This window comes from Rhinatrema bivittatum, chromosome 4, assembly GCF_901001135.1.
Source record: "Rhinatrema bivittatum chromosome 4, aRhiBiv1.1, whole genome shotgun sequence".
NCBI classification, from domain to species: Eukaryota; Metazoa; Chordata; class Amphibia; order Gymnophiona; family Rhinatrematidae; genus Rhinatrema; species Rhinatrema bivittatum.
The window spans coordinates 240,389,620-240,415,995 of NC_042618.1; the positions used below are offsets into that span (position 1 = coordinate 240,389,620).

At 50.1% G+C, this 26,376-nt stretch overlaps 1 protein-coding gene across 4 annotated transcripts in view; it reads right to left on the reverse strand.

The window, feature by feature from the left end:
- Window positions 1-26,376, reverse strand: part of LOC115089493 — a 66,697-nt gene that overhangs the window by 20,039 nt on the left and 20,282 nt on the right. For 2 of the 4 annotated variants that reach the window (XM_029597573.1, XM_029597574.1), the window contains 2 exons: window positions 2,581-2,685; window positions 1,349-1,399 (listed from right to left, as the gene is read on the reverse strand). The exons of the other annotated variants lie outside the window; for them this stretch is intronic. In XM_029597573.1, coding sequence (XP_029453433.1) covers window positions 1,349-1,399; window positions 2,581-2,685 — 156 coding nt within the window. The remainder of the gene's footprint in view (window positions 1-1,348; window positions 1,400-2,580; window positions 2,686-26,376) is intronic. 4 annotated transcript variants of the gene reach the window in all.

The following is a 26,376-nucleotide window of genomic DNA, read 5'->3' on the forward strand; positions in this document are numbered from 1 at the left end:
AACGCCGGAAAAATTGAGCGTTGGCTGTCAAACCTGTTGACAGCCGCCGCTTCTGTCAAAAAAGAGGCGCTAGGGACGCGCTAGTGTCCCTAGCGCCTCTTTTTTACTGCCGGCCCTAATTTTAATAAATTAAAACACTGTATCGCGTGCACGGGAGAGTGGCCTGTGTGCGTGCCAGGAGATCGGGTGAGCGCTCTCCCGTGATCTTACTGTATCGGCCCGTTGAGAGGCTGAAAGAGCAAGCGGGAGTGGTGGGGGAGCTCCCGCCGCTATTTAGAAGTTAAAGAGAGACTGCAGCTGACAAATGGAAGCAGCCAGAGCTTTTGGGGGGGGCTGGTGCTCAGGACAGGCGGCTGCCTGTTTCCTGTGCTTTTGTGCAGCACAGGCGTTGGTGCAAGCCACTGCACAAAATCATCACTGCAGAAGGGGCAAGCAGCTAAAGGTGCCAGTACTTAGTTCTAGCATGTAGTGCCTGGAAAAAAAAAAAAAAAGAGCCCTGTAAAATAGCAATAACAATAAGTCAAAATTACAGGGAGGATAAGAACAATTCCCAGATTCTGGTGCTGGTCTGCATGTCACTGGTCAGATCAGGTTTCTGGCCTGTTATGCTGCTATTTCTTGTTTTCCCCAGCCCACAGCAGAGTCACTCTGCTCAGGGCTGGTGCTTCCATTAGGCAAACTAGTGGTTGCCTAGAGCGACAAAGGTTTGTAGGCAGCAAAATCCTGCCAGCATGAGACCCAAAGGAGTTCTGAGTGAGAGATAATTCTGCCATGTTCTGGAGCCATTGCTGCTGGAAGGAAGGAGCACTGTGCTAGAGTTAATTTGTGACCAAAATGTTGCCTAGAGCATCAAATACTCTTGCACTGGCCCTGCCTCTGCTCTCTAATGCAGGCCACCTCCTCCTGTTTTTTTGCCTCCCACACCTAGAAAGTCTATAGAAAATAGGAGGGGAGGGGCAGATGCCAGATTTCCCAAGTGTTCCCAGAGACCCCCCCCCCCCCTCAATCTCCTATACCCAGGAACCATGGTTACAGGTCAGGAGGGGATGTTTGCAAGCTCTCAGCCTCTATTAGTGCTGCTTTCCCACAGCCATGCTGAAAAGTAGGGATGTGAATCATTTTTTGACGATTTAAAAAATCGTCCGATATATTTTAAATCGTCAAAAATCGTTAGAGGCGCGATACAATAGGAATTCCCCCGATTTATTGTCAAAAATCGTAAATCAGGGGAGGGGGAGGGAAGGGGGAGGGCGGGAAAACCGGCACACTAAAACAACCCTAAAACCCACCCCGACCCTTTAAAATAAATCCCCCACCCTCCCGAACCCCCCAAAATGTTTTAAATTACCTGGGGTCCAGTGAGGGGGTCCCGGTGTGATCTTCTACTCTCTGGCCACGGCTGCGTTAATAGAAATGACAGGGCAAAGATAGCGCCGGCGCCATTTTGGTTCCTGTCCCCCGACGTCACGAGCGCAGGAGATCGCTCCCGGACCCCCGCTGGACCCCCAGGGACTTTTGGCCAGCTTGGGGGGCCTCCTGACCCCCACAAGACTTGCCAAAAGTCCAGCGAGGGTCCAGGAGTGACCACCTGCACTCAGGCTGTATTGCAAAATGGCGCCGGCCATATGGCCGGCGCCATTTTGCAATACGGCCCGACTGTGCACCAATGACCCCACACCCACATCTCATCTCTTCATACTCTCCCACCCCATGTCCTCCTGCCACTGTCCCCTCATAACCCATGTCTCTTGTTACTCTCTCCTCCTAGTCCTCCACCACTATCCTTTTCCAACATTTTGGTCTTTATCTGTCATCATTTACTATTTACTCTCTCACTTGTCAAACCCACCCTGTGTCTCCACTGTCATTGTCTTCCCCCTCCTTGTTACTCTCTCCTCACACTCTTTTCCTTTGCTATTCTCTCATCCCACCCTCTGCCCTCTTACTTTCTCCACCTGTGTCCCCTCTGTCAGTGTGCCTTCTGTCATTCTCCCTTCCCACCTCATTTAGCTTCCATTTCCTCCTCCTACCCTGTGTCTCATCCCAGCCACCCTTGTCCTCTCTGTCATTGTCCCCTCCTTCCCTGTTTCTCCAATAATTTCCTTTATTGTACCTTCTCTGTCATTCATTCTCCCTAACCGTGCTGGGGCCTTCCAAAATCCTTTAACCCATATGTAACTCCCCTCGGTCCTCCACATTTTCATATTTTTCTCTCTCCTTTTCTTTGTCCTCCTAAACTGAAAACATCTTGGTATGGAGAGGCAACTTCCAGCCAAGGCACATTAGTGGAATCAGAAACTCTCTCCCAACTACTGCAATGAACATACCTTAATAGTAGCTTCATTACATCTGTACCCAGAACCAAAAAATGCATCTGCATTTCTTTCAGATGTCTTGGAGGTCTTTCTCACTTTCCTAGAGACACCTAGGCTTGGGCTCAAAACTCTTAAAACCTCCAGATTAATCCCACACAATTCCCAGCTCTACCCAGAGTTTGATTTAGCAAAGGGTCCAAACATCTTTTTTTTTTTTTTTTTTTTTTTAACAAAGTAGACATTTTTTTTCCCCACTTCATCTCACTTGATGTCGATTTTGCAATGCCTCCTCCCGCTTTTGTTCAGGGCAGCAGCATCCCTAGACCTCCATCCTCCCGTTTCTTGTCTATGCAGCATGAACCTACGATCCCTAATGCAGAAGAAGGAGTGTGACTACAGATTGCCAAAACTAAATCAGAGAACACAAGTAATGTGATCGGTAAAAAAATAAATTTTAAAAAACTACTCATAGTTTAACTTTATCTGTTAATTGCCAAAACATGATACAAAAAGAATTGGTTGAATAATTTAGCCGGAGGTATAGAGTACACTAACAATAACTTGAATTTCCCGCAGATAAGCAGGCTGAATTAGCCATGCTGTCTGGGGGACGTCTTACGGGATGGCCGAGGCGAATTTCCCTTAGCTGACAGAGCTTTGGCATGTGAGTTGAATGTGGAGCTCTTCTCCTCTCGGATCTTCATTCCCTTGGAGACCTTTCCACACTTCTTCGCCCAGTATGCCTCCCTGGCCGCTGGGATTCAAGTTTTGCCAGTGCGGCAAGATCATGTTGGTGACGGACGGGCACAATTATTATTAAGAACATAAGAACATAAGAAAATGCCATACTGGGTCAGACCAAGGGTCCATCAAGCCCAGCATCCTGTTTCCAACAGTGGCCAATCCAGGCCATAAGAACTTGGCAAGTACCCAAAAACTATTTGTGCCTGGGCCCGGAGCATGACCTGGCCAACTGTAGGGACTGTGGCTGCATGTCCCCCCAGGCCCAGAGGCAGTGCACTGCCAAGATAGCACACCTCAAAGAGGACAACTCCAGGTCCTATGCCCTGGCATCGGAGTGCCTGTCTGCCCATTTCTCCTCGGGACCCAGATTAGACCGCCCCAAGCCATCGAAGAGGGCCTCCTCCTTGGGACCCCCGGTGCAGCCTCGGATGGATAGTAAGAGGCCAAACCCTCCGCGCCTTCCCAAGAAACAAAAAGCGTTGGGCGAAGTGTCGGCTCATCTGGCGCTAACTGATGCAGGACCATCAATGCACTCGGTTGAGGCGTCATGCCGGAGAGATGTGTCGCCCGAACATGGAAGCAAGCGGCACTCCACACATGCATCGGAAGCGAAGCACAGGAAGCGCTCGTTGCACAAAGCCCCCGCACACCAACACAAAAAGCCGAAGCACAGCAATGCCGCGACACAAGCGCAGCACAGCTCGACACAGGACTCTCTGTCCCACTATAGGGAGGACACCTCTAAGGTGTTGGCCCAGACATCAGAGTCTAGAGGGGGCATCCTTCCAAAGCTGGATCTAGTCTTCTCAGAGGAAGAACATGTCTCCGTCACAGATTCAGGATCTTCTCATTCTTCAGGTCCAGTATACTGGGACTTGTCATCAGTGTCTAGACGTAGAAAAGACTCGCCACATCTCCAGGAACCTCTCCAAAAGCATCACAAGCCTGCACCAGTGGAAGAGCATGTCCACATTCGTCCCCAGGAACCTACTCAGATATCCTCTGGGCGGCTGTGACACCCAGGTGCCCCCGTAGAGATTGCCAAGGGACTCTAGCATCTCAAGCGATGTCCCAAATCTCGGACATACTTTCCAAGTTCCTCTCCTCGGTGGAGGACCAGCATAGGACCATGCCTCATCCTCCCCAGCAGGACACGTCCCCTTGGAATGACTCCCCTCCCTCGCCATGGGATAAAGACATCCCATTCCACAGGGACAGCAGTTCAGAAAAGGGCCCATCCCATTCCCCGCCTTCGTCTCCTGGTTCTTCAATGGGATACCCTTCGGACCTGCTGGAGGAGCATCCAGATCCAACCTCCCTGCCAGAGGACTTCTCCTACTCCAAATTTGTGGAGAAGATAGGGGCCAAGGTGAGCATTGAGACTCGTAAAGTGCCAGGACCCCCGAGCGGAAGTCTTAGGGATTCTTAAAATATTTGAGACACCCGCTGAAACCACTACTTTGCCATCAAACGCGGTGCTAGACGCAGTTATGACCAAGACCTGGGAGTCCCCTTTCTTGGGCCTTACCACCTCCAGGAAGATGGACGTCAAGTTCCAAATGTGGCAATCGCCTTTCTATAGCGTGCTACAGCTGCCCCATGCATCTGTAGTAGTGGAGTCGGTGATGAAGAGGTCCAAGAAGTCCCCATCTGCATTTCAACACCCCTCTGGGGCGGGACTCAAAATACCTGGATGATTTTGAACACTGGGCATTTCAATCGGGGATGCAGAATGCCCAAATTCAGCAACACCAATTCTATATCACACAATACCTCTATGAGTAAATGCAATCCCTCAAGCCATTCGTCACCGCCACTTCACAACTGGATGCGATGCCACAGCAGTTCCACGATCTGGAGGAAGGTCTCAGACATCTTTTGCGGATGATTTACGAGGCCTTTGAGACATCAGCCCACACCATGGTGGAAAGCATTGCAGCCCCGAGGATAGCGTGGCTCAGGGCCAGTGCCATCCATGAAGATGTTCACAAGAAGCTGGCAGACCTCCCTTGTCACCCTGATAATCTATTTGGGGAGAAATTGAGGAAGATAGTGGCACACCTGAAGGAGCAGAACATTGCCGAAATGTCCCTAGTGTCGCCGTCCGACCAGTCAGGCGTCGAAGAAGTTCTACCCAGCATATAGGATGCCTTTCTTCCGACAACGCCCTTTTTGGCCCTATTCTTCTTATCGACCACCGTCCTACCCACCGGCGAGACCTCCGCAATCCGCACAGCCTCAACCCCGGAGTCGTCAGCAAAGTCAGAGACAGCAATGCCTGCCGCTGACCACTAACAACAACCCAAAACCCCAGCAGGGTTTTTAGAGGCACAAGAGCCACTTCCACTGCTATACATTTATTTATTTATTTTATTTAGAAGAGTTTATATACCGGGGTATAGCAGTCTGCCTTCACTCCGGTTTACATTTTAAACAACATATTACAGGAGTAAATAAAAAATAGGTAACATTAAAACATAACATATTTCTATGTAATTCAATGAGAAAAAGGGAGAGAAACATAATATAAAATAATCATAGTAAAAACATCAACAGGTAACATATTACGGGAGTAAACAAATATGGGTAACATTAATACATAACATATTTCTATGTAATTCAATGAGAAAAAGGGAGAGAGAAGCATAATATAAAATAATCATAGTAAAAACATCAACAGGTAACAAGCGTTGTACCAACAGGGATTGATTGGGAAATACGGTATACAGACGGGGAATTAGCGAGTGTGGGAGCACTACTTGCATTCGTCTTCAGAGTGTGGGCTGGCAGCTTAGTCGTCACCAGATGTGAAAGATTGCCTGAAGAGCCAGGTCTTGAGCTCCTTTTTGAAAGATTTGGAATCGTTGATCATGATTAGGTAGTCTGGTAGGGAATTCCATGCTGTCGGTCCAGCAATGGAGAAGGCTCTGTTCCTCGTGTTAGAGAGCTTAGCTGAAGGGAGAGGGGGTATTGTTAGATGTGGTTTGCTGGTTGTTCTTGTTGTTCGTTGTGGATTGTGTAGCTGGATCATGTTATTAAGGGCGTTGTTCTCTGTTCTGTAGATGGCGTTGTGTAGGATAGTTAATGTCTTGAACATGATTTGTTGTTCAACCGGGAGCCAGTGGAGCATTCTCAGAACTGGGGATATGTGGTCGGTTTTTTTCTTGCCAGTTAAGACCCTGGCTGCAGCATTCTGCAAGAGTTGAAGAGGCTTTAGGGCCGATTTGGGAAGACCAATCAGGAGCGAGTTACAATAATCGATAGAGATGAAAATCAGCGATTGTAGGACTGTTCTGAATTCTTGTTGGTGTAGGAGCGGTTTTAGGTGTTTCAGTATGTGTAATTTAGGTGTTTCAGTATGTGTTTCAGTATGTGTAATACATGGGTGGGAGGATTTCCCATTTGTACACCACCTGGGAAGCCATCACCTCTGACCGTTGGGTTAATTCCATAATCAAGGACGGATACGTGCTCCGTTTCAAGTCGATGCCTGCTCTAACCCATTGCGTAAGTCCACATCATTCCACCATGAGGGACTGCAGCTGCTTGAGGGAGAAAGTGTCTTCACTTCTCCACCAGTGTTCCATCCAATGGATTCCCAATTCACAGCAAGGTCAGGGGTTCTACTCTCAATATTTCCTTATACCCAAGAAGTCAGGAGGCTTGCACCCCATCTTGGACCTCAGAGCCTTCAACAGGTTCCTGGTCAAGGAGAAGTTCAAGATGACCTCTCTCAAATCCATCCAACTGTTTCTCCAACCCAACGATTGGATGTGCTCGCTAGACTTCAAGGATGCATACTCGCATCCACCAGGAGGGAGAGGTGCATTCCCATGCACCTCTCCTCCTGGTGCTACCTGTGCTTTCAGGTCGAAAGTCATCACTACCAGTACAAAGTTCTGCCCTTTGGACTCTCGTCTGCCCCAAGAGTGTTCACCAAGTGCCTTCTGGTAGCAGTGGCCCACCTCAGGAGACAAGGAATTCAACTATTTCCATACCTCGACAACTGGCTGCTGGTGGCTTCCCAGCGCAGCGCCCCAAGGATCAACCTGCTCACCATGATCCAATGCCTGGAAGCCCTGGGGTTAGTGACCAACTATGAGAAATCCAGCCTTCAACCCACACAGAACTTACAGTTCACTGGCGCCCATATCAGCACTGTTCAACATCGGGCATTCCTCCCATGTGCTCCGCACCCTAGCCCTGCAGATGAGGGATTCAGTTCATACATTGGCCCGTCAACTCCTGACCTTGCTCATGCACATGGCTGTGGCTATCTGTGTGGTGCCTCACACACACTTGCACATCCAGAGGCTGCAGTGGGACCTAAAATCTCAATGGACTCAGTTCACCCAACCACTGTCTTACTGGATTCGGCTTACTCCCAGCATGAAATCCAACCTGCACTGGCGGCTCCGGTCTATGACCCTGTCATCAAGGATGTTATTACGCCCCCCCAACTCAACTGATTCTCACCATGGATGCCTCAAACACAGGGTGGGGGGCCCATTTGGGTCATGTTCACACGCAAAGCCTCTGGTTTCGCTGGGAGAAGACCCAACAGATAAACCTCTTGTTGCTCAGAGCAATTGGCAACATCCTGCACACATTCGAGAGCCTCTTTCAGAAGAAGGTCATCGTGGTCCATACAGACAATCAGTTCACAATGTTCTACGTCAACAAGGAAGGAGGGTCTGGTCTCTGGATACTGTGCAGAGAGTCAGTGTGCATCCTGGAGTGGGCGGAACAGTGTTCCATCACCCTGCAGACCACCTACTTGCCCGGAGTGGAAAATGCCATAGCGGACAGGCTAAGCAGGATCTTCCATCCGCATGAGTGGGAGTTGCAACAGGATGTAGCGGACTTCCTATTCCAGATCTGGGGCCTGCCAAGCATAGAACTCTTCACAATGGAGAGCTACAGGAAGGTGCAAGCATTCTACTCTGTGTACCCCAGCCAACAACGCCTGGCGCTGGACGCCTTCCTCATACCGTGGACTGGAGGGCTCCTGTTTGCATAGCCCCCAATACTCCATCTCCAGAACTGTGCAGAAATGTATACTGGACTCAGCAGATCTCATCCTTGTGGCACTGGCATGGCCCAGACAACTGTGGTTTGCCTATCTTGTACGTCTATCCATGGAACCTCCCATCCCACTGGTCCACACTGCAACCCTGATATCGCAGGACGAGGGCTCACTGCTCCACCCCTCCCTCCATCTCTCGGCATGGAGGAAAGGGCAGTGTTAACTCATCTGCACCTGCCTGTTGAAGTCCAGGATGTTCTCATCTCATCTTGAAAGTCATCTACTAGGCCCAACTATCAAGGGAAATGGTTCCACCATGCTACTAGGTGCGACGCCAAACACATCGACCCGTTCTCATGCTCCCCAGAGCATCTGCTAGAATATCTTCACTTCTCTTTCAGTCGGGTTTGGCGACAGCATCAATAAGAGGTCATGTCAGCATGATCACAGCTTACCATCACCCGCATTGTGGTCTTCCCATCTCCAACCACCCCCTGGTCTCCTTCGCTTCATGAGGGTCATCTCCTTTGCTTTGACCATCCTGCTACAAGCTGTCGGTCCCTTGGGACCTCAACATTGTTCTGGGGCAGCTGATGTTGCTGCCCTTTGAACCCTTGGATGCAGCCCATCCAAGGTACCTCTCCTGGAAGGTGCTGTTCCTGGTCGCCCTCACCTCTGCACGGTGAGTCAGCAAGCTGCAGGTGCTAGTCCACTATTCTCCATTGAGTTTCACTACAACAAGGTAACCCTGCAGACCCATCCCTCTTTTCTACCAAAAGTAGTTTTGGCCTTCCACATCAACCAAACAATCACTCTGCCAACCTTCTGCCCGAAGCCTCATCGGAATGAGGAAGAGAGGCAATTGCACACGTTGGACTGCAAGCGAGCCTTGGCATATTGCAAACAGAGAACGCAGTCTGAGACTAGACCCTCGCAGCTGTTCGTCTCCTTCAACTCGAATTCCCCGGGTCAGTCAGTTACCAAATGAACCCTCTCCACGTGGATTACACAGTGTATCCAATTCTGTTATACCAAGTGGTCAGAGAGTCTTGTGAGATCGCCAAAAGTGCATCAAGTTCGCACGATGGCAGCTTCGGTCGCCCATCTCCAGGAGGTCCTGATCCAGGACATTTGCAAAGCAGCCACGTGGTCCTCCCTGCACAAGTTCATGACGCACTCCTTGATAGACCGTCAAGCGGCAACAGAAGCAGTGAAGAGTGAAGAGTGAAGAGACTGTCTGCTGTCATAGATGAAGGTAAGCACAGCCCTCCAGACTCAAACTTTTGCAGCCGTCCGGTTATATCTAAAAAAAAAAAAAAAGGGGAGGGGGGGAAAGAGAGACTCTTCTGGCTGTATTTTTTCCTTCTCAGCTGGGGACTCCCAGGCAGCATGGCTAATTCAGCTGCTTATCTGCGGGGAAACAAGCAAGTTTGCTTACTGTAAACTGTGTTTTCCCGTAGATAGCAGGATAAATTTGCCATGCTGGCCTGCCCCCCTCCCCGGACAGTCTCCACCTTGTCTTTTGCAGATTTGCTTTGGAAAGACTGAGAGGAAGATGGCGCAGCGAGGAAAAATACGTGCAGCCTCACACAGAACAAAGCTCTGTCAGCTAAGGGAAGCTCTGCTTCAACTGTCCAAGAAGACATCCCCAGACAGCATGGCCAATTCATCCTGCTATCTATGGGAAAACACTGTTTACAGTAAGCAAACTTGCTTATCTGATTGCTTACCAGTGAGCAATGTGGCTTTGACCACTCCCTTTGTTCTGTGCAATGATTGTACAATCTTAAATCTTCACCTTTCCTGAAAAATTCAGGAGCATGGTCTCTGCTGGCTCAAAGCTTGAAAGCCCAAGAATTTGGGTACCTTAATTGACTAGATTAACCACTACATGACTAGATTAAACACTACATGAAAGGCAGATGTTTCTGCCTTTCATGGATTGTGGTTCTGACTTCCCTACGAAAAGCAAGACTACAATTCCATACATGCAATGGGGATAAAAAATCAGAACTGGATCAGCATGTTCTTATGGAAAAAAAAAAAGAGCCAATTGGTAAATATGTTTGGTTGGAAACATTAATAAATAGATGAGAAATCGTGTATCATAATCCCAGAATTTCTCAGCAGTTTCAGCCATCCCATTCAATGATTTCAACTTTTTCTATATAGACCAGTATATCGAAATAATGAAGAACCTACGTGCTAAAGGTCAGCATGCATGCACACGAAGGCTCTCAGATGTACACACAGAATAGTGTACTATGTAGGAAAGGCCTAGTCCACACACTAAGCAGGTCCTGGTTAACATTACTGAGTACATGCTAAAATGATCATGTACTCACATCCAAATGAAGCAATGGCATATGCAAATGAGGCTTTATTGAGCTTCAAGAACCGAGTGGTATACTCCCCTCCATTTGCTATTTCGCATGTGCTTGCTAAGGCCTGTAACTCTTGCATCAGACCAGGTATTACATTTTAGCAGACAGCATGCTGCATCTTTAAATCCTCTCTTGCTAACCAACCCAAAGTTAAAGAGCCGATTAGCACCAGGCATTTCATAACCTCTCCCCTCCCCATGAACATTGGAGCACCTCTCAGTGAAGATTGGAGCACTGTTTCCCTCCCCCCATGTCTCAAGTGCCATATCAAGACCAACTCCCTCAGCATAAAGATCTGTCCACCACCCCCTCACCACCCTCGACTGGATCAAGAGTGAGTCAAATCCTGACCCCCATCTCACTTCTCTGTACTGTTTGAGACCTACCATAATAGTCAAATATCTTCACCAGCAGGTAGGACATGAAAGCCCTCCTATTGGTACTGCATCACACTGCCAAATATTGCCACTTAGCAGTGCTTCTCCACTATCCTATGGTAAGGAAATATTCTTTGATCACTCTTGATCAGGTGGGGTGGTGAGTTGGGTTGGCCTGGCACTGATGATGGTCAAATAGTGTGCCAGAACTTTATGTTGGAGGGAATGGAATCTATTATGCTAACCAGCTCTTTTACTCTAGGCTGGTTATTACAGGACACTTCAAGACACATCGTACACAGGTTATAGTTTTTGCTTTAGCATGCATACTTTTTTGCACACTTGCTACAGTGACTGATTTGTTGATGGCACACAAATAATTTAGTGTTAAGTGTATGCTGAAAAGTTTTAGCATGAGTTATAGTGCATAGGGTTCTTAGTTTCTCAAATATGCTCTTTCCCTGACATGAATACCTGTCATACACCATAGAACCCTGGAAATGTTAGAAACTGTGATGTGTTATTTCATATCTTTTTTTATATTCCAATTTTTTAAGGAAACAAGGTGTAGAAATTTTAAATGATTACAAGACCTTAATCATAGAAAAAATGTTTTTATTAATCTCATTTCCTATCAGGAAACTGGTTTTATCAGATGATTATGAGCAAGATTGATTGCCCAGTGTTATGTCCATTGGTCGCAGACGGCTGCGACTGCGTCCACGTACATCCTGCACCGTTCTCCTGCCCTCCTCGGGTCTGCTCGTGGCGCAGGCCAGTCTCTACCGCCGTGTTCCCCATGGCTCCTCGTGGCGGCCAAGACGTCGCCGCCACCCATGTCAACTCTGGGCCTTCCTAGGCGCGCGCGCCACCAGGCCCTCCTTTGAAGCCTCTTCGGCAGGAACCTCAGGGGCATCCCTGTTTGATGATGTCATCAGATCTAGGTACTTGAGCTCCACTTTTGCCCCCAGCTAGACGACTTGACAACGAGTTCCGTACGTCTCTACAAACTCATGCCTCCGTGTTCCTGTGGCTATGCTATCTGACTCCTTGGATTTTGGACTCTGTCTGGTACCCGCTCCTCGAGGGCCAGTGTGCATACTCTATGGGGACTTGGTCTCCGGGCCTACCCCACTCCTCGGGCTGACCCTGCGCCTCCGGAAGTCCGACCCCGCAAGGCTCCCCACTCCTCGGGGCTGTCCCCTGGAACACCTTTACCACTCGGGAGTTCTACCTCAGGGCTTCCCTGCTCCTCAGGGTTGTGCCTACGTGCTATACAAAAGACTGTTAGCACTTCCCCACTTCTCAGGGCAGTGCTCTCATGCTTCACTGTTACTGTCCGTGCTTCCCCGCTCCTTGGGGTTGCGCCTATGTGCTATACAGAGACTGCCAGCACTTCTCCGCTTCTTGGGGCAGTGCTTCCATACTATACAGAGACCATCAGTGCTTCCCGCTCCTCGGGGTTGAGCATACATCATCACTGGAGACTTGACTCGGGCTTCCCTGCTCGTGGCCTGCCTAGCACCTTCCTCCTCGGGGGTCTCTGCTCAAGTATTGTCTCCAACCTGTCTACCTACTGGAGGATTCTACCTGGCTCCTTGGATCTCTTCACAGCCTTACCCAGAGCTCCCTGCTGTGCCTGACCTCGCCTCCCAACGGTGTGGAGCTGTTGGGCTCCTCCACAGAGGTAGTAACAACTCTCACCTCGGGCCAAGGGTGCACATACCCACAAACCATAGCAGATTGCCAAGTCCATGGCCCCAGCAGAGGTCTCGGCCCTCCAGGCCATTCCTGGCCTGGCACAAAGGATCAGCGAACAGCAAAAATTCTTGGAGTCTCTGGCTGCTGCCATAGACAACCTGAGCTCTCATCTAGACACTACAGTGACTGCCACTGCAACATCTATCAAGCTCAATACCTCCATCTCTATGCCGGCTCCTCGGCTGACTGTGCCCTTGCTGGTACCCCCACGCTTTTCAGGGAACCCTCTCATGTGCAGGGGATTTCTTGAATCAATGCAATATGCACTTCTGCCTGCAACCGGCTTACTTCCCAGATGTGATCACCCAGACTACATACATCCTGGACCTTTTGGATGGTAAGGCCTTGGCGTCACCTCTCTGGGAGCGAGCAGACGCGGTTCCTCGAGACCTTCCAGGATTCCTGGCCCTGTTCGGTCCGTCTTTGAGAACCCTGGTCGACAAGCGGTTTCTGGGTCATCTCTTCTTCATCTCCAACAAGGCTCTCGCCCTTTAACGGACTGTGCTATTGAATTCCGAACCCTTGCCTCGGAATTACATTGGAACTCCTACTGTCTACGTTCTATCTTTCTCGAAGGTTTGAGTCCTCGAATTAAAGATGAGATGGTGGCTCGCAAATTGCCCTCCTCCTTGGATTCCTTGATTGACCTCACTGGGCGTATCGACTGCCGACTACAAGAACGCTCTCAAGAGTCCAGAGCATCCCGGAAGTCTGCACCAGGCCTATCCCGAGCTCGGCGTTCTTCTTCTCCTAGAGTGAATACACTGCAGAATCCAGCAGAGGAGGAACCCATGCAGATGGGTAGGAGTAGACTTTCTCCTAAGGAACAACGCCGTCGGCAGCCTCTGTCTGTACTACAGCCAACCCAAACATGCCATTGCCTCATGTCCAGTCTGTCCGGGAAACTCCCAGGCCTAGATTCTGCTGGAGGACTACTCCTAGGCCTCACTTCACTGTCTCCTCCACTGACTGTTCCCGTATCCATCAAGATGGACAACCAGGAGTTCCACACCTTGGCACTAATGGACTCAGGGGCTGGTGGGAACTTCATTTTGAAGCAACTCACAGAACATCTGCAAATTCCCACCATCTGTTCCCCGGTGCCATTACTACTCTCATCGATCCATGGGGAACCTCTCCCTGGTGAGGTTACCCACTCTACGGCTCCCATTCAGCTACGTACTGGGACCTTGCACGTGGAAACCATCTAATTTCATATATTGGACAACGCCATCCACCCTGTTGTATTGGGACTGCCCTGGCTTCAGAAGCACACTTCACAGTTGGATTGTGCCACCCTACAGCTCTCTCCTTGGGGCTCAGCTTGCTATAAGAACTGCTTGGAACCCTTCTCTCCACTGCCTTGTATGACAACCGCACCCTTTCTCCCAGGCCTTCCACCCCAATATGCATCTTTTTCCGATGTGTCTTAAAGAAGGCTACGGACACTTTACCTCCTCCCTGCTCCTTACTGCCTAACATGGAGCCTCATCGGGTAGGATCTACCCTCTCTCGCAGTCGGAGACCCAAGCCATGTCAGAATACATTTGTGAGAACCTGGCCAAAGGGTTCATCTGGCCCTCCAAGTCTCCTGCAGGAGCAGGTTTTTTCTTCATAGGGAAAAAAGATGTCTCCCTCCATCCCTGCATCGATTATCAAGGCCTAAATGAAATTACTTTCAAGGATCACTACCCACTGCCACTCATCTCTGAACTTTTCGACAAGCTTCAAGGAGCAAAGATCTTTTTGAAATTAGACCTCTGCGGAGCTTACAATCTGGTCTGGATCCGAGAGGGCGATGAGTGGAAGACCTCCTTTAATACATGCGACGGCCACTTTGAATACCTTGTGATGCTGTTCGGGCTTTGCAATGCGCCCGTGGTATTTCAAAACTTGATGAATGAGGTTTTCAGAGATATGCTTTACCAGTGCATAGTTGTATACCTCGATGATATTTAGACTTCTCGCAAGACTTCCAAAGCCATCGCCAGGACGTCTCTCGTGTCCTCCAGCGGCTGCAAGATAATCAACTTTTCAACAAGCTTGAGAAGTGCTCCTTTGAACAAGAAATCGTTCCTTTCCTGGGCTACAAGGTATCCAGCCAGGGGTTTCGAATGGATCCTCAAAAATTGAAGAGCATCCGTGATTGGCCTCAACCTAGGGGCCTCAAGGCTCTCCAGAGATTCCTTGGCTTCACCAATTACTATCTCTCTTTTATTCACCATTATTCTACTCTGACCGCACCACTCACAGCCATGACTCACAAGGGGGCCAACGCCTCTCAGTGGTCGCCTGAAGCTTTTCAGGACCTCAAGTCTGTCTTCCTTAAGGAACCTTGTCTCCGCCATCCAGACCCTACACGCCTGTTTGTGGTTGAGGTCGACGCCTCCGACGTTGGAGTAGGAGCCGTACTGAGTCAATACTCCACTACTCACACTCTACACCCCTGTTCTTTTTTTTCCCAATGCTTCTCGCTGGTGGAACGTAATTACGCCATCAAGGATAAAGAATTGTTGGCCATCAAGCTGTCCTTTGAGGAATGGCGACCCTGGCTAGAAGGGGCACAACACCAGATTACCGTATACATGGATCATAAAATTCTTGAGTATCTACATCATGCTCAGCATTTAAACCATCGCTAGGCCCACTGGTCCCTCTTCTTTACTTGATTCAATTTTATACTGCGTTACCACCCAGCCAAAAAGAATGGTGGAGCCGATGCCCTCTCCAGGTCTTTCGGCGCAGAGGATGTACTAGATACCCCTTGGCACATAATAGACTCTGCTAAGGTCATTCTGTCTGCCACCTTTCCAGTACCACCGGGGAAGACGGTGGTCCCTCGCCCGCTACGACGGAAAGTTTTGCAATGGGCTCACGACTCTTTGACTTCCGGACATCCAAGTCAGTCCAGGACTCTCTCCACCCTTCAGCAGAACTACTGGTGGCCTACAGTTCGAAAGGATACCCAAGCTTACATAGAGTCCTGCCCTACGTGCGCCTGTCATTAGCCTCCAGCAGGAAGACCATGGGGTCTCGTGCAGCCACTTCCCATTCCAAGCGAGCCATGGACCCATATCGCCACAGACTTTATAGTGGATTTGCCTGTATCCAATGAGAAAAATACCATATGGGTCACTGTCGACCCATAGCACACTTTGTGGCTGTACCCGGTCTTCCAAATGCACCCCAGCTGGCCAAACTGTTCTTTCGAAATGTGTTCCAGCTCCACGGACTTCCCAAACATATCCTCTCGGACCTTGGGATTCAATTCACTGCACGCTTCTGGAAATCTCTTTGCAAGAAGTTTAATATTTCACTAGATTTCACCTCGGCTTACCACCCTCAAGCCAATGGACAAACAGAGGACCAATAGAACTCTAAAGCAATTCTTGCAGGCCTACGTGAGTCTGAGGCAGGATGACTGGGCCCACCTCCTTCCATGGGCGGAGTTCGCATTAAATTCCCATCTGTCCACCTCCACTGGTTTGTCTCCCTTTTAAGTGGTCTATGGACACCAACCTTTGCTACCACTCCACTTCCGCTGTCCGTAGAATCTCCCACAGCACAAGCAACTGCCCAAGAATTATATCAATTGTGACAAAATACTCAACAGCTGCTCAAGCAGGCTGTCCAGAGATCAAAGAAGGCCTTTGATGTCCATCATTGCGCAGCACCCCAGTTCCAACCTGGGGATAAGATATGGCTCAGTACCAAATGTATTCGGCTCAAGCTGCCTTCAGCCCGCTTTGCCCCGAGATATATTGGCCCCTTTCCGGTGCTCTGCCGTCTGGGCCCCATCACCTACTGACTCCAGCTGCCTTCCTCACTCAAGATTCACAATGCCTTTCACGTTTCTCTACTAAAGCCTCTGATTCTCTCAGGATTTTCTAAGAAACCACCGGACCCCCTACTGCTGTCCTCAGAAGCAGATGTCACCTATCAAGTCCAAGATGGCCTGGACATAAGGAAACATGGAAGAAAATGAGAATACCTCCTCTCATGGGAGGGCTTTGGGCCTGAAGAGAACAGCTGGGAACTCATGGCCAATATCCTGGACGAGGATTTCATTCAGCAGTTCCATGCCAAGCATCCTCGCAAACCCAAACCCCCGGGGAGGGGCCTTAAGAGGGGGGTACTGTTATGCTCGTCGGTCGCAGACGGCTGCAACCGTGTCTACTTACATCCTACATCATCCTCCTGCCCTCCTTGGGTCTGCTCACAGTGCAGGACAGTCTCCTCCGCCGCGTTCCCCATGGCTTCTCGTGGCAGCCGAGGCACCGATGCCACCCACGCCGACTCCGGGCCTTCCTAGGTGCTTACGCCACCGGGCCCCCCTTTGAAGCCTCTTCGACAGGAACCTCGGTGGCGTCCCTATTTGATGATGTCATCATATCTAGGTACTTAAGCTCCACCTTCACCCCCAGCTAGCTGACTTGGCAATGAGTTCAATATGTCTCTACAAGCTCCTGCCTCTGTATTCCTGTGGCTACACTATCTGACTCCTTGGACTTTGGGCTCTGTCTGGTACCCGCTCCTCGGGGGCCAGTGTGCGCACTCTACGGGGACTTGGTCTCCAGGCCTACCCCACTCCTCAGGCTGACCCTGCGCCTCCAGAAGTCCTACCCTGCAAGGCCCCCCGCTCCTCGGGGCTGTCCCCTGTAACACCTTTACCATTCGGGAGTTCTACCTCAGGGCTTCCCCATTCCTCGGGGTTGTGCCGATGTGCTGTACAGGACTGTCAGCGCTTTCCCGCTCCTCGGGATGTGCCTACATACTATACAAGAGATTGTTAGCACTTCCCTGCTCCTCGATGTTGCATAGGAGGTGGATCCTTGGGCTGAGGTGGGGTTGACGAAACCCATAGGCGAGGGCTTATGGGTCCCCACCATCAGCAGGCGGAATGGGCTGAAGCTGGAGGCCACTGGAGCTTCACCTATACCAGCCCATGTTCCCATCGGGTTGAGCCTTCGGGTGCTGAGGCCGGCAGGACTTAGGCAGGCCTCAAGGTTAAGTACAGGTAGTAGATGTTTCAGCCCAGAGAAAGCAGCCAGCAGATGGCGTGGTCCTATCCTGGACGGGATATGGAATAGGAACTCATGCACCAAGGAACAAAAAGGAACTGAAGGTGCTTGAGTAAAGGGAGGCTGAAACCTTAATAGTCCTTGTCCAGAGGATAGGGACAGAGGCATCACTGTCAAGCTTGAATGGAAGCTGGCGGCACTTGGAAGGTGTAGCAAGCAATGTGGAACTCTGGATTCAAGAAAGTCTGCGGCGAAGTCATTCGTAGCAGTGGTCAAGGCACGGAGAAGGCAGGCATGGTCAGACATAGTAATGGTCAAGACACAGAGAAGGCAGGCATGGTCAGATGTAGCAATGGTCAAGACATGGAGAAGGCAGGCATGGTCAGATGTAGCAATGTTCAAGGCACGGAGAAGGCAGGCAAGGTCAGAAGTAGCAGTGGTCAGGCTAGGAGAAGGCAGACAAGGTCAGGCATAGCAGTGGTCAGGCTTGGAGAAGGCAGGCAAGGTCAGGCGTAGCGATGGTCAGAACCAGTAAGTCAATCAGCACACAGACGAGACAAACACGGAACAGGAACCAGGAACTTGAAGAAACAGGAACATGAAGCAAGGCTCACAGAGAAGCAATGAGTATGAGGAAACCTGGAACAGGAGACCAAGAAGACCTATTGCAAAGGCCACGCTTCAGTGCGAGGCCTGAGCATTTAAGTGCTGAAGGAACTGACGTCAGCATCTGGGTCCACGGCCAGGTTCCCACCGTGGGCGCTTTAAAGGTTTCACTGGGGCTTGGCACCGCTGGCGGCGTCTCTCCACGAACCCCGTGGAGGGGCCCGACGGATGGAGGCATCCTGGCTGGAGGTCCCGGGAAGTGGAGCAGAGCCGGAGGTGCTGGCAGAAGTCCGAGGTTGGGACTGGCAGCCCACCGCCGCCAGCAATGAGGAGCTGGAGCCTGCTTGTGTAGGGAGGTGAGGGCGCCACACCGCGGGGCTGCTGCGAACAGCGAGCATAACAGTACCCCCCCTTTATGCCCTCCTCCTGGAGGTTGGGGTTTGCCCGGATGGGCACGATGGAAACTCGAGAAAAGGGTCTTGTCCAAGATGTTGCGAGCAGGCTCCCATGAATTTTCCTCGGGTCCATAACCCTCCCAAGAAAGGAGGTACTCCCATCAGCAGCCTCTACGGCAGACATCTAGAACTTTATGGACCTTGTACGTTGTATCAGTCTCTGCCACCAATGCAGGTGGTTCAGGGACCTTCCGGGTAGGCCAGGACAACACTACCGGCTTAAGCAAAGACACATGAAAGGTATTATGTATACCCAAGGAAGGAGGCAACCGGAGCTGGTAAGTCACAGGTCTAATGCGTCTGGTAATCAGGAACGGTCCAATAAATCTTGGAGCAAATCTCTGCGAATGAATTCGGAGTCTAATATACTTGGTACTCAACCAGACTTTCTGGCCAGGAAGGAATTCAGGAGCTACGCGGCGATGACTCTCAGCAGTCTTCTTGGCCCAGGAAGCGGTCTGGCGCAGGCAAAGATTTGTCTGTTCCCACAATGTTTTAAGGGTATCCGCTGTAGCCTGTGCTGCAGGAGACGGCACAGAGAGAAGTATGGGTAATAGCGGTCGAGGTTGTTTCCCATATTTCTATAGAGAATGGTGATGTTCCAGTAGCTGTGGCAATGTGAGTTGTGGAAAAACTCTGCCCAGGATAAGAAGTCCACCCAGTTGTCTTGTTGTTCATTGATATAGGCCCGCAGGAACGCCTTTAGGGAGCAGTTCATCCATTAAGCTTGCCCGTTGGCTTGGGGGTGATAGACGGTCGTGAGACTGATGTTAATACCAAATTTTCGGCAAAGGGAGCGTCAATATCTGGCGACGAATTGAGGACCTCGATCGGAAACAATATCCACTGGTAGGCCATGCAGTCTGAAAATGTGATGAAAAAAGAGATGTGCTAGCTTTGCTGCAGATGGTAGGCCCGGAAGAGGTACAAAATGGGCCATTTTCAAAAAACGCTCTATGGTGACCCATATCATGGTATTACCCTTAGAAGGGGGCAGATCCACGATGAAATCCATAGATAAGTGAGTCCATGGTTCCTCGGGTGCTGGAAGTGGTTGCAAAAGTCCCCAAGGTCGCCCAACCGGGGGTTCTTGTTGTGTGCACACATTACAGGATTCGACGTATGCCTTAGCGTCAGAGACCAAAATAGGCCACCAGAAAAACCTCTGGAGCAGTGCCACGGTTCACGCACGTCCTGGGTGGCCAGAAAATTTGGAGTCGTGCCCAGCGAAGAACTCTTTCCCGGAGTCATCAGGTCACCACGGTTTTCCCAGTAGGAACTGAATGGGCAGCAGACAAGGAAATACGAGCTGGGTTGATGATGTGAGTTGGCTCTTCAGGGATGTCCTCAGGTTCAAAAGACCGGGATAAGGCGTCTGCTCAGAGATTTTTATACGCAGGGCGGTAGCGGAGCTCGAAATTGAACCTTGAAAAAAATAAGGCCCATCAAGCTTGACAGGCATTGAGGTACTGGGCGTGACTTAGATGTTCTAAGTTTTTGTGGTCAGTGAACACCGTGAATTTATGTTGTGCACCCTCGAGCCACGGGCGCCACTCTTCAAGAGCCAATTTAATGGCGAGCAGTTCATGGTCCCCAATACTGTAGTTCTGCTCTGCCGATGAAAATTTTCAAGAATAGAATGAGCATGGGACTGTGGTACCAGAAAGAGTGCACTGACTTAGAACAGCTCCAGCCCCAATGGCAGAAGCGTCCACCTCGACTAAAAATGAACGAGTCGGATAAGGGTGACGTAAGCAGGATCCCTTTTAGAAGGCTTCTTTCAAACGATAAAAAGAGGTAACGGCCTCGGGTGTCCAATTCCATGTATTTTGGCCCTTCCGGATCAGGGCCGTCAGAGGAGCAGCCAGTGTGGAGTAATGCAGGATAAAGTGGCAATAATAATTAAGGAATCCCAAGAAGCGCTGGAGCGCTTTAAGTCCCACTGGTTGTGGCCAATCCCGGATTGCCCTCAATTTATCTGGGTCCATGGAGAAGCCTTGAGGAGAGATTATATAGACAAGGAACTGTAAACTGGACCTCTCAAACAAACCCTTGTCCAGTTTTGCAAACAAGTGGTTTTCTCATAGGCGTTATAGTACCATTCATATATCGGCCCAGTGGGTGTCGAGGTCCTCCGAAAAATGAGGATATCGTCCAGATAGATCACAACCAAGATATATAGCAGATCTCTGAAAATTTCATTCATCATCCACTGGAATACAGCTGGTGCATTAGAAAGGCCAAAAGGCATCACCAGGTATTCATAGTGGCCGTCTCTAATATTAAAGGCGGTTTTCCTGATGTCATCGGGGCTTATTCTCACCAAGTTATATGCCCCACGTAAATCCAGCTTTGTGAAGATGGTAGCACCTTGGAGACGATCAAATAGTTCAGAAATCAACGGTAAGAGAAATTTATCCTTACGGGTGATAGCATTTAGACCGCGGTAATCGATGCACAGTCTGAGTGATCCATCTTTCTTGGTCACAAAGAAGAATCCCGCTCTGGTGGGGTGACATGGATGGACGGATAAACCCTTTTGCTAGATTCTCCTGAATATATTCGATCATGGCCTTTGTCTCGGGTAACAACAGAGGATAGGTGCATCCATGAGGAGGCGTGGTTCCAGGAAGAAGGTCGATTGGACAATCAAACCAACAAAGAGGCGGGAGGAGATCAGCCTTTTGTTTAGAAAATACATCCTCATAGGCGGCGTATGGAGGAGGTATGCCAGAAGAGGTGGTAACCAAAGAAATCGTCGCAGATGGAGTCACCTTCTGAAGACAGGATTGGTGACAGGCTGGATTCCACTCTACCAGTTGTAGCGAAGTCCAATTAAATTGGGGAAATGTTTCTGTAACCAAGGAAGTCCAAGCACAATGGGATGAAGGCCTTGAGCATGGGAAAGCTCAGAGGGCTTCGCATCTGTTGGGAAGCGCTAGGAGAGCGGTTCCACTTACCAGGGGAATGTGTGCTCTTGGACCACGGCTCGTCCCCAGAGAAACTCCGAAGAGGTGCCGCAGCAGGTGAGGCATGCCCAAGCATGGGCTGGACAGGAGAGAGGCTGGACTGAAGACAGATGACTGAAGAGACTGACCCTCTTCCGGACCTGCACGCTTCAGGAAGACCATCAACGCAATGGTGGTCTTATGAACAGTCCTCCGACCGTTCCAAGCCCTTTCGGACCTGCCACTGGGTAATGGCAAGAAGCAGCAGGCCGGATGGAGGCCAGAGCAGCGAAGACCGGAACATGGAGATTCAGACGAAGACTCAGGAACGAGGTACTTGGATGCACAGAGAAAGCTCAGGAACAAGGTACTTGGTCGCACAAGGTATTCAGAAGAGTCAAGCAAGGGCTGAGACTGCAACGCAGTGCGCCCTACACAGTCCACCCACGGGACTGGTCACGGACCACGCTGGACTCAAAGAGCCTCTAGACGAGATGATGGAAGCTGATGCTGGAACATGATAAAGATACTGAAGAGGCCTGCACCGAGGTGCCCCCTACAGAGCCGCCTGTGGCTGGTAGCGGACCACGCTGCAACGGAGCAGGTTCAAACAGAGTCTTAGGCATGGACGGTGCAGGCACAAGGTATCCTCGGGCGAGCAATGTTCAAGACACAGGACCAAGATACGACTTGGCTTTAAGCAAGGGATTCAGGACCAAGACACGGCTTGGCTTCAAGCAAGGGATTCAGAACCAAGACACAGCTTGGCTTCAAGCAAAGGATTCCCTCTGGAGGCTTGAGCTGCAGTAGTGAAGAAGGCATTGTACCATGAAGCGCCCTACTCAGCCCACCCGTGGGACTGGTTGCGGACCACGACATGGCATGCCAGGAAAGGTGGTGACGAGGAACCTGGGGTTCAGGACATCGGGACTGGATCACAGACCTTAAAGAAGAGCTGGAACAGCGAGACTCCTGGAGCGAAGGACAGGAACATCCAGGAGCAACTAACTCCTTGCGAAGGCAATGCTGGAATGAACGCTGGGCCCTTTTGTAGGGCTGAAAAGGACAACGCCCAGGGAGGAGCCAGCAGAGGGCCACACCTGGCTGGCCCTTGAAGAGCAGGAGAGAGGTGCGCGCCCGCGCCCCAGGAAGCTGGAGGAGAAGAGCAGGAAGCTGGTGGCGTCCTCAGCCACATGGAAGGCCCGAGGAAGCAAGGCAGGCAGCGGGGCAGCCCTGCCATGAAGGTGGAGAGATGGCAGGCTGCAGGAAGAACAGGAAGCTGCAGGCACTGGCAGGGACGGCTGCAGGCACTGGCAGGGACGGCTTCCCTGCCGGGCAAGGACCCCAGAAACAGCAGCATCAGAGCGGCAGCATCAGAGCGGCAGCCCTGCCGCAAAGCTGGAAGAAGAGAGGCAGGCTATAGAAGCGGCACCCAGCCGCAAAGATGGATGAAGTGGCACAGGCAGCGACAGAGACGGCCTCTCTGCCGCTCGAGGACCCCGACCATGGCAGCTGCGGCTCCTGGCCGAGCACAGCCCTGCCGCGCAGGGCATAAGAAGAATGCGGTGTCCATACCGCATCGGGGAAGAAGGCGTCAGCAGCCCGATTGGCCGCAGGAGGTAGGGGACCTGCCCGCGCTCCACAACAGTGGTAGCATTTGTGGAGGCTTTAAATACCCGGAGGTATTAACGTCATACGGTGGGGACGCCCCCGAGGTTCCTGCCATGATGTGTATTTGAGTGTTGGCAACGTGCGCACACACGCCCTAGGAGGCCATGGGAAGGAGCATGGAGGACTGAAACGCCCATGCTGAGTTGGAGACACCAAGGGTTTCAGCACTCGGCACTGGAGGCAGCCATCTTGCTCAAGGAGGAGGAAAATGGTAGAAAAGAGGTAAGGCAGAGCGGTCGTGGCCATCTGCGACCGATGGACACAACAGTACCCCCCTTGAAAGGGCCCCCTCCAGGTGGTCTGGGTTTTTGCAGGTGTGCCAGGTGGAATTGACGTACCATGTCTTTATCAGTGATGTTGGCCAGCGGTACCCATGAGTTCTCTTCTGGTCCATAGTTCTCCCAGGAGAAGAGATACTCCCATGTCTTGCCGCTCTTACAGACATCCAAAATGTCATCCATGGCATATTCAATGTTGTCCTCAGTGTCCAGACTGGTAGGTTCTGGTGTCTTTTTGGAGAACTTGGAGCGCATCAATAGTTTTAACAAAGAGACATGAAATGCATTGTGAATCTTCATTGGTGGAGGTCATTTCAAATTGTATGTCAGATTCCCTAATCGCCGAAGGATAGAAAAGGGTCCAATATAATGAGGAGCAAAGCATGCTGAAGGAAGTTTTAGGCGAAGATACTTGGTACTTAACCAGACTTTGTCTCCAGGCTGAAATTGTGGTGCCTTTTGATGATGGGCATCATAGGTTCTTTTTGCCTTCTGTCCTGCTTTGAGTAGTAAATCCTTTGTTTGCTTCTACAGTTGAGATAGCTCTGCTGCAGTGGTCTGTGCGGCAGGAGAAGCCACTGATAATGGAATTGGCAGAAGAGGCAGTGGTTGTCGTCTGTAGACGAGCTGGAAGGGAGAAGACCCCATAGAAGTAGCAGGATGCGAGTTGATGGCAAATTCTGCCCAAGGCAATAATTCAGCCCAATCGTTCTGTCGGGAATTGACATAGGAATGTAGAAATTGTTTTAGTGTTCTATTCATTCTCTCAGTCTGACCATAAGACTGAGGATGGTAAGTGGAGGTTAAATCCAAGGCGATGTCAAATTTTTGACATAGAGCTCTCCAAAACTTCGCTGTAAATTGTACTCCTCTGTCAGATAGGATACGCTTAGGCATCCCATGAAGGCAAAATATGTGTCTAATGAAGAGTTTTGCTAATTCTGTAGCAGAGGATAATCCTGGTAATGCTACAAAATGTGCCATTTTGGAGAAGCAGTCAACTGTGACCCAAATGGTGTTGTTTCCATTGGATGGTGGCAGGTCTACCACGAAGTCGGTTGCTATATGTGTCCAGGGTTCATCCGGTGATGGTAGAGGTTGTAACATACCCCAAGGACGCCCGGCTGAAGGTTTCTGCTTGGCACAGACAGCACAGGAACCCACATAAGCTTGTACATCCTTTTTCGTGGTTGGCCACCAATAGTACCATTGTAAGATAGCTAGGGTACAACTCTGTCCCGGATGGCCTGCCAGATGGGAGTCGTGCGCCCACTTCAACAGCTTTTTCCTTAAATTTCTGGCCACCACCATCTTCCTGGTGGGTACCGTATGAGTGGCTGCAAGAATCACTCTACCAGGGTCAATGATGTGACGGGGTTCATCTGGCACATCCTGAGGGGAGAATGATCGAGACAAGGCATCAGCCCGAGTGTTCTTCTCTCCTGGATGATATTTCAGCAGGAAATCGAATCTGTTAAAGAACAGAGACCATCTTGCTTGACGGTGATTGAGTCATTGAGCATGTCTGAGGTACTCCAAATTTTTGTGATCGGTGTACACTACTATTTGGTGTTGTGTGCCTTCCAGCCAAGGACGCCATTCTTCGAAGGCCAGCTTGATTGCGAGTAGCTCTTTGTCCCCAATTCCATAATTTCTTTCAGCAGGCGAGAACCGCCTTGAAAAGAAGGAGCAAGGATGGAGCACATTAGATTTGCTATACTGGCTTAAAACCACTCCCACACCAACGTCTGAAGCGTCGACCTCGACGATGAATGGACAATGCGGGTCAGGATGGCGGAGGCACGGCTTCTTTTGAAAAGCCTCTTTGAGCGTCAGAAAGGCTGATATGGCTTCTGGAGACCAATTGGCGTGATTGGCTCCCTTCTTGGTCATAGCAGTTAGAGGGACTGTCAATGAAGAATAGTTTTTAATGAAGGATCGATAGTAATTGGTGAAGCCCAAAAAGCAGTGCAGAGCCTTCAGACCCGTAGGTTGGGGCCAGACCTGGATACTTTCTAATTTCTTGGGGTCCATCTGAAACCCATTCTTAGAAACAATGTACCCCAGGAAGGGTACAGACTCCTTGTGGAATTCACACTTTTCAAGCTTTGCGTATAGGTGGTACTCACTCAGACGTCTTAAAATTTTCTTGACATCCTCCTGATGAGTTTGCAGATCTTGAGAGAAGATCAATATATCATCGAGATATACCACTACACATTGATAAAGTAAGTCCCATAAGATGTCGTTCATCATATTTTGAAAGACTGCAGGTGCATTACTCAAACCGAAAGGCATGATGAGATATTCGAAGAATCCATCACAGGTGTTAAAAGCAGTCTTCCATTCGGCTCCTTCACGAATACGCACCAAGTTGTAAGCTCCTTTAAGGTCCAATTTGAAGAATATCTTGGCTCCATGGAGTCTGTCAAACAGTTCGGATATTAAGGGCAGGGGATACCTGTCCTTGATGGTAATCTCATTCAAACCCCTGTAATCGATGCAGGGGCGTAAGGTGCCATCTTTCTTTCCTACGAAAAAAGAAGCCTGCACCAGCAGATTTGGAGGGTCTGATGAATCCCTTCTGTAAGTTCTCTTGTATGTAGCTGGACATGGCTTTAGTCTCAGCTACTGAAAGAGGGTAGACTCTTCCTTTGGGAAGTTCTGAATTAGATTTCAGATTTATGGCACAGTCAAATACTCTGTGTGGTGGAAGTACATCTGCTGCTTGTTTTGAAAAAACATCCTGGAAGGAAGCATATTGAGGAGGTAAGCCAGGTAACAATGGGG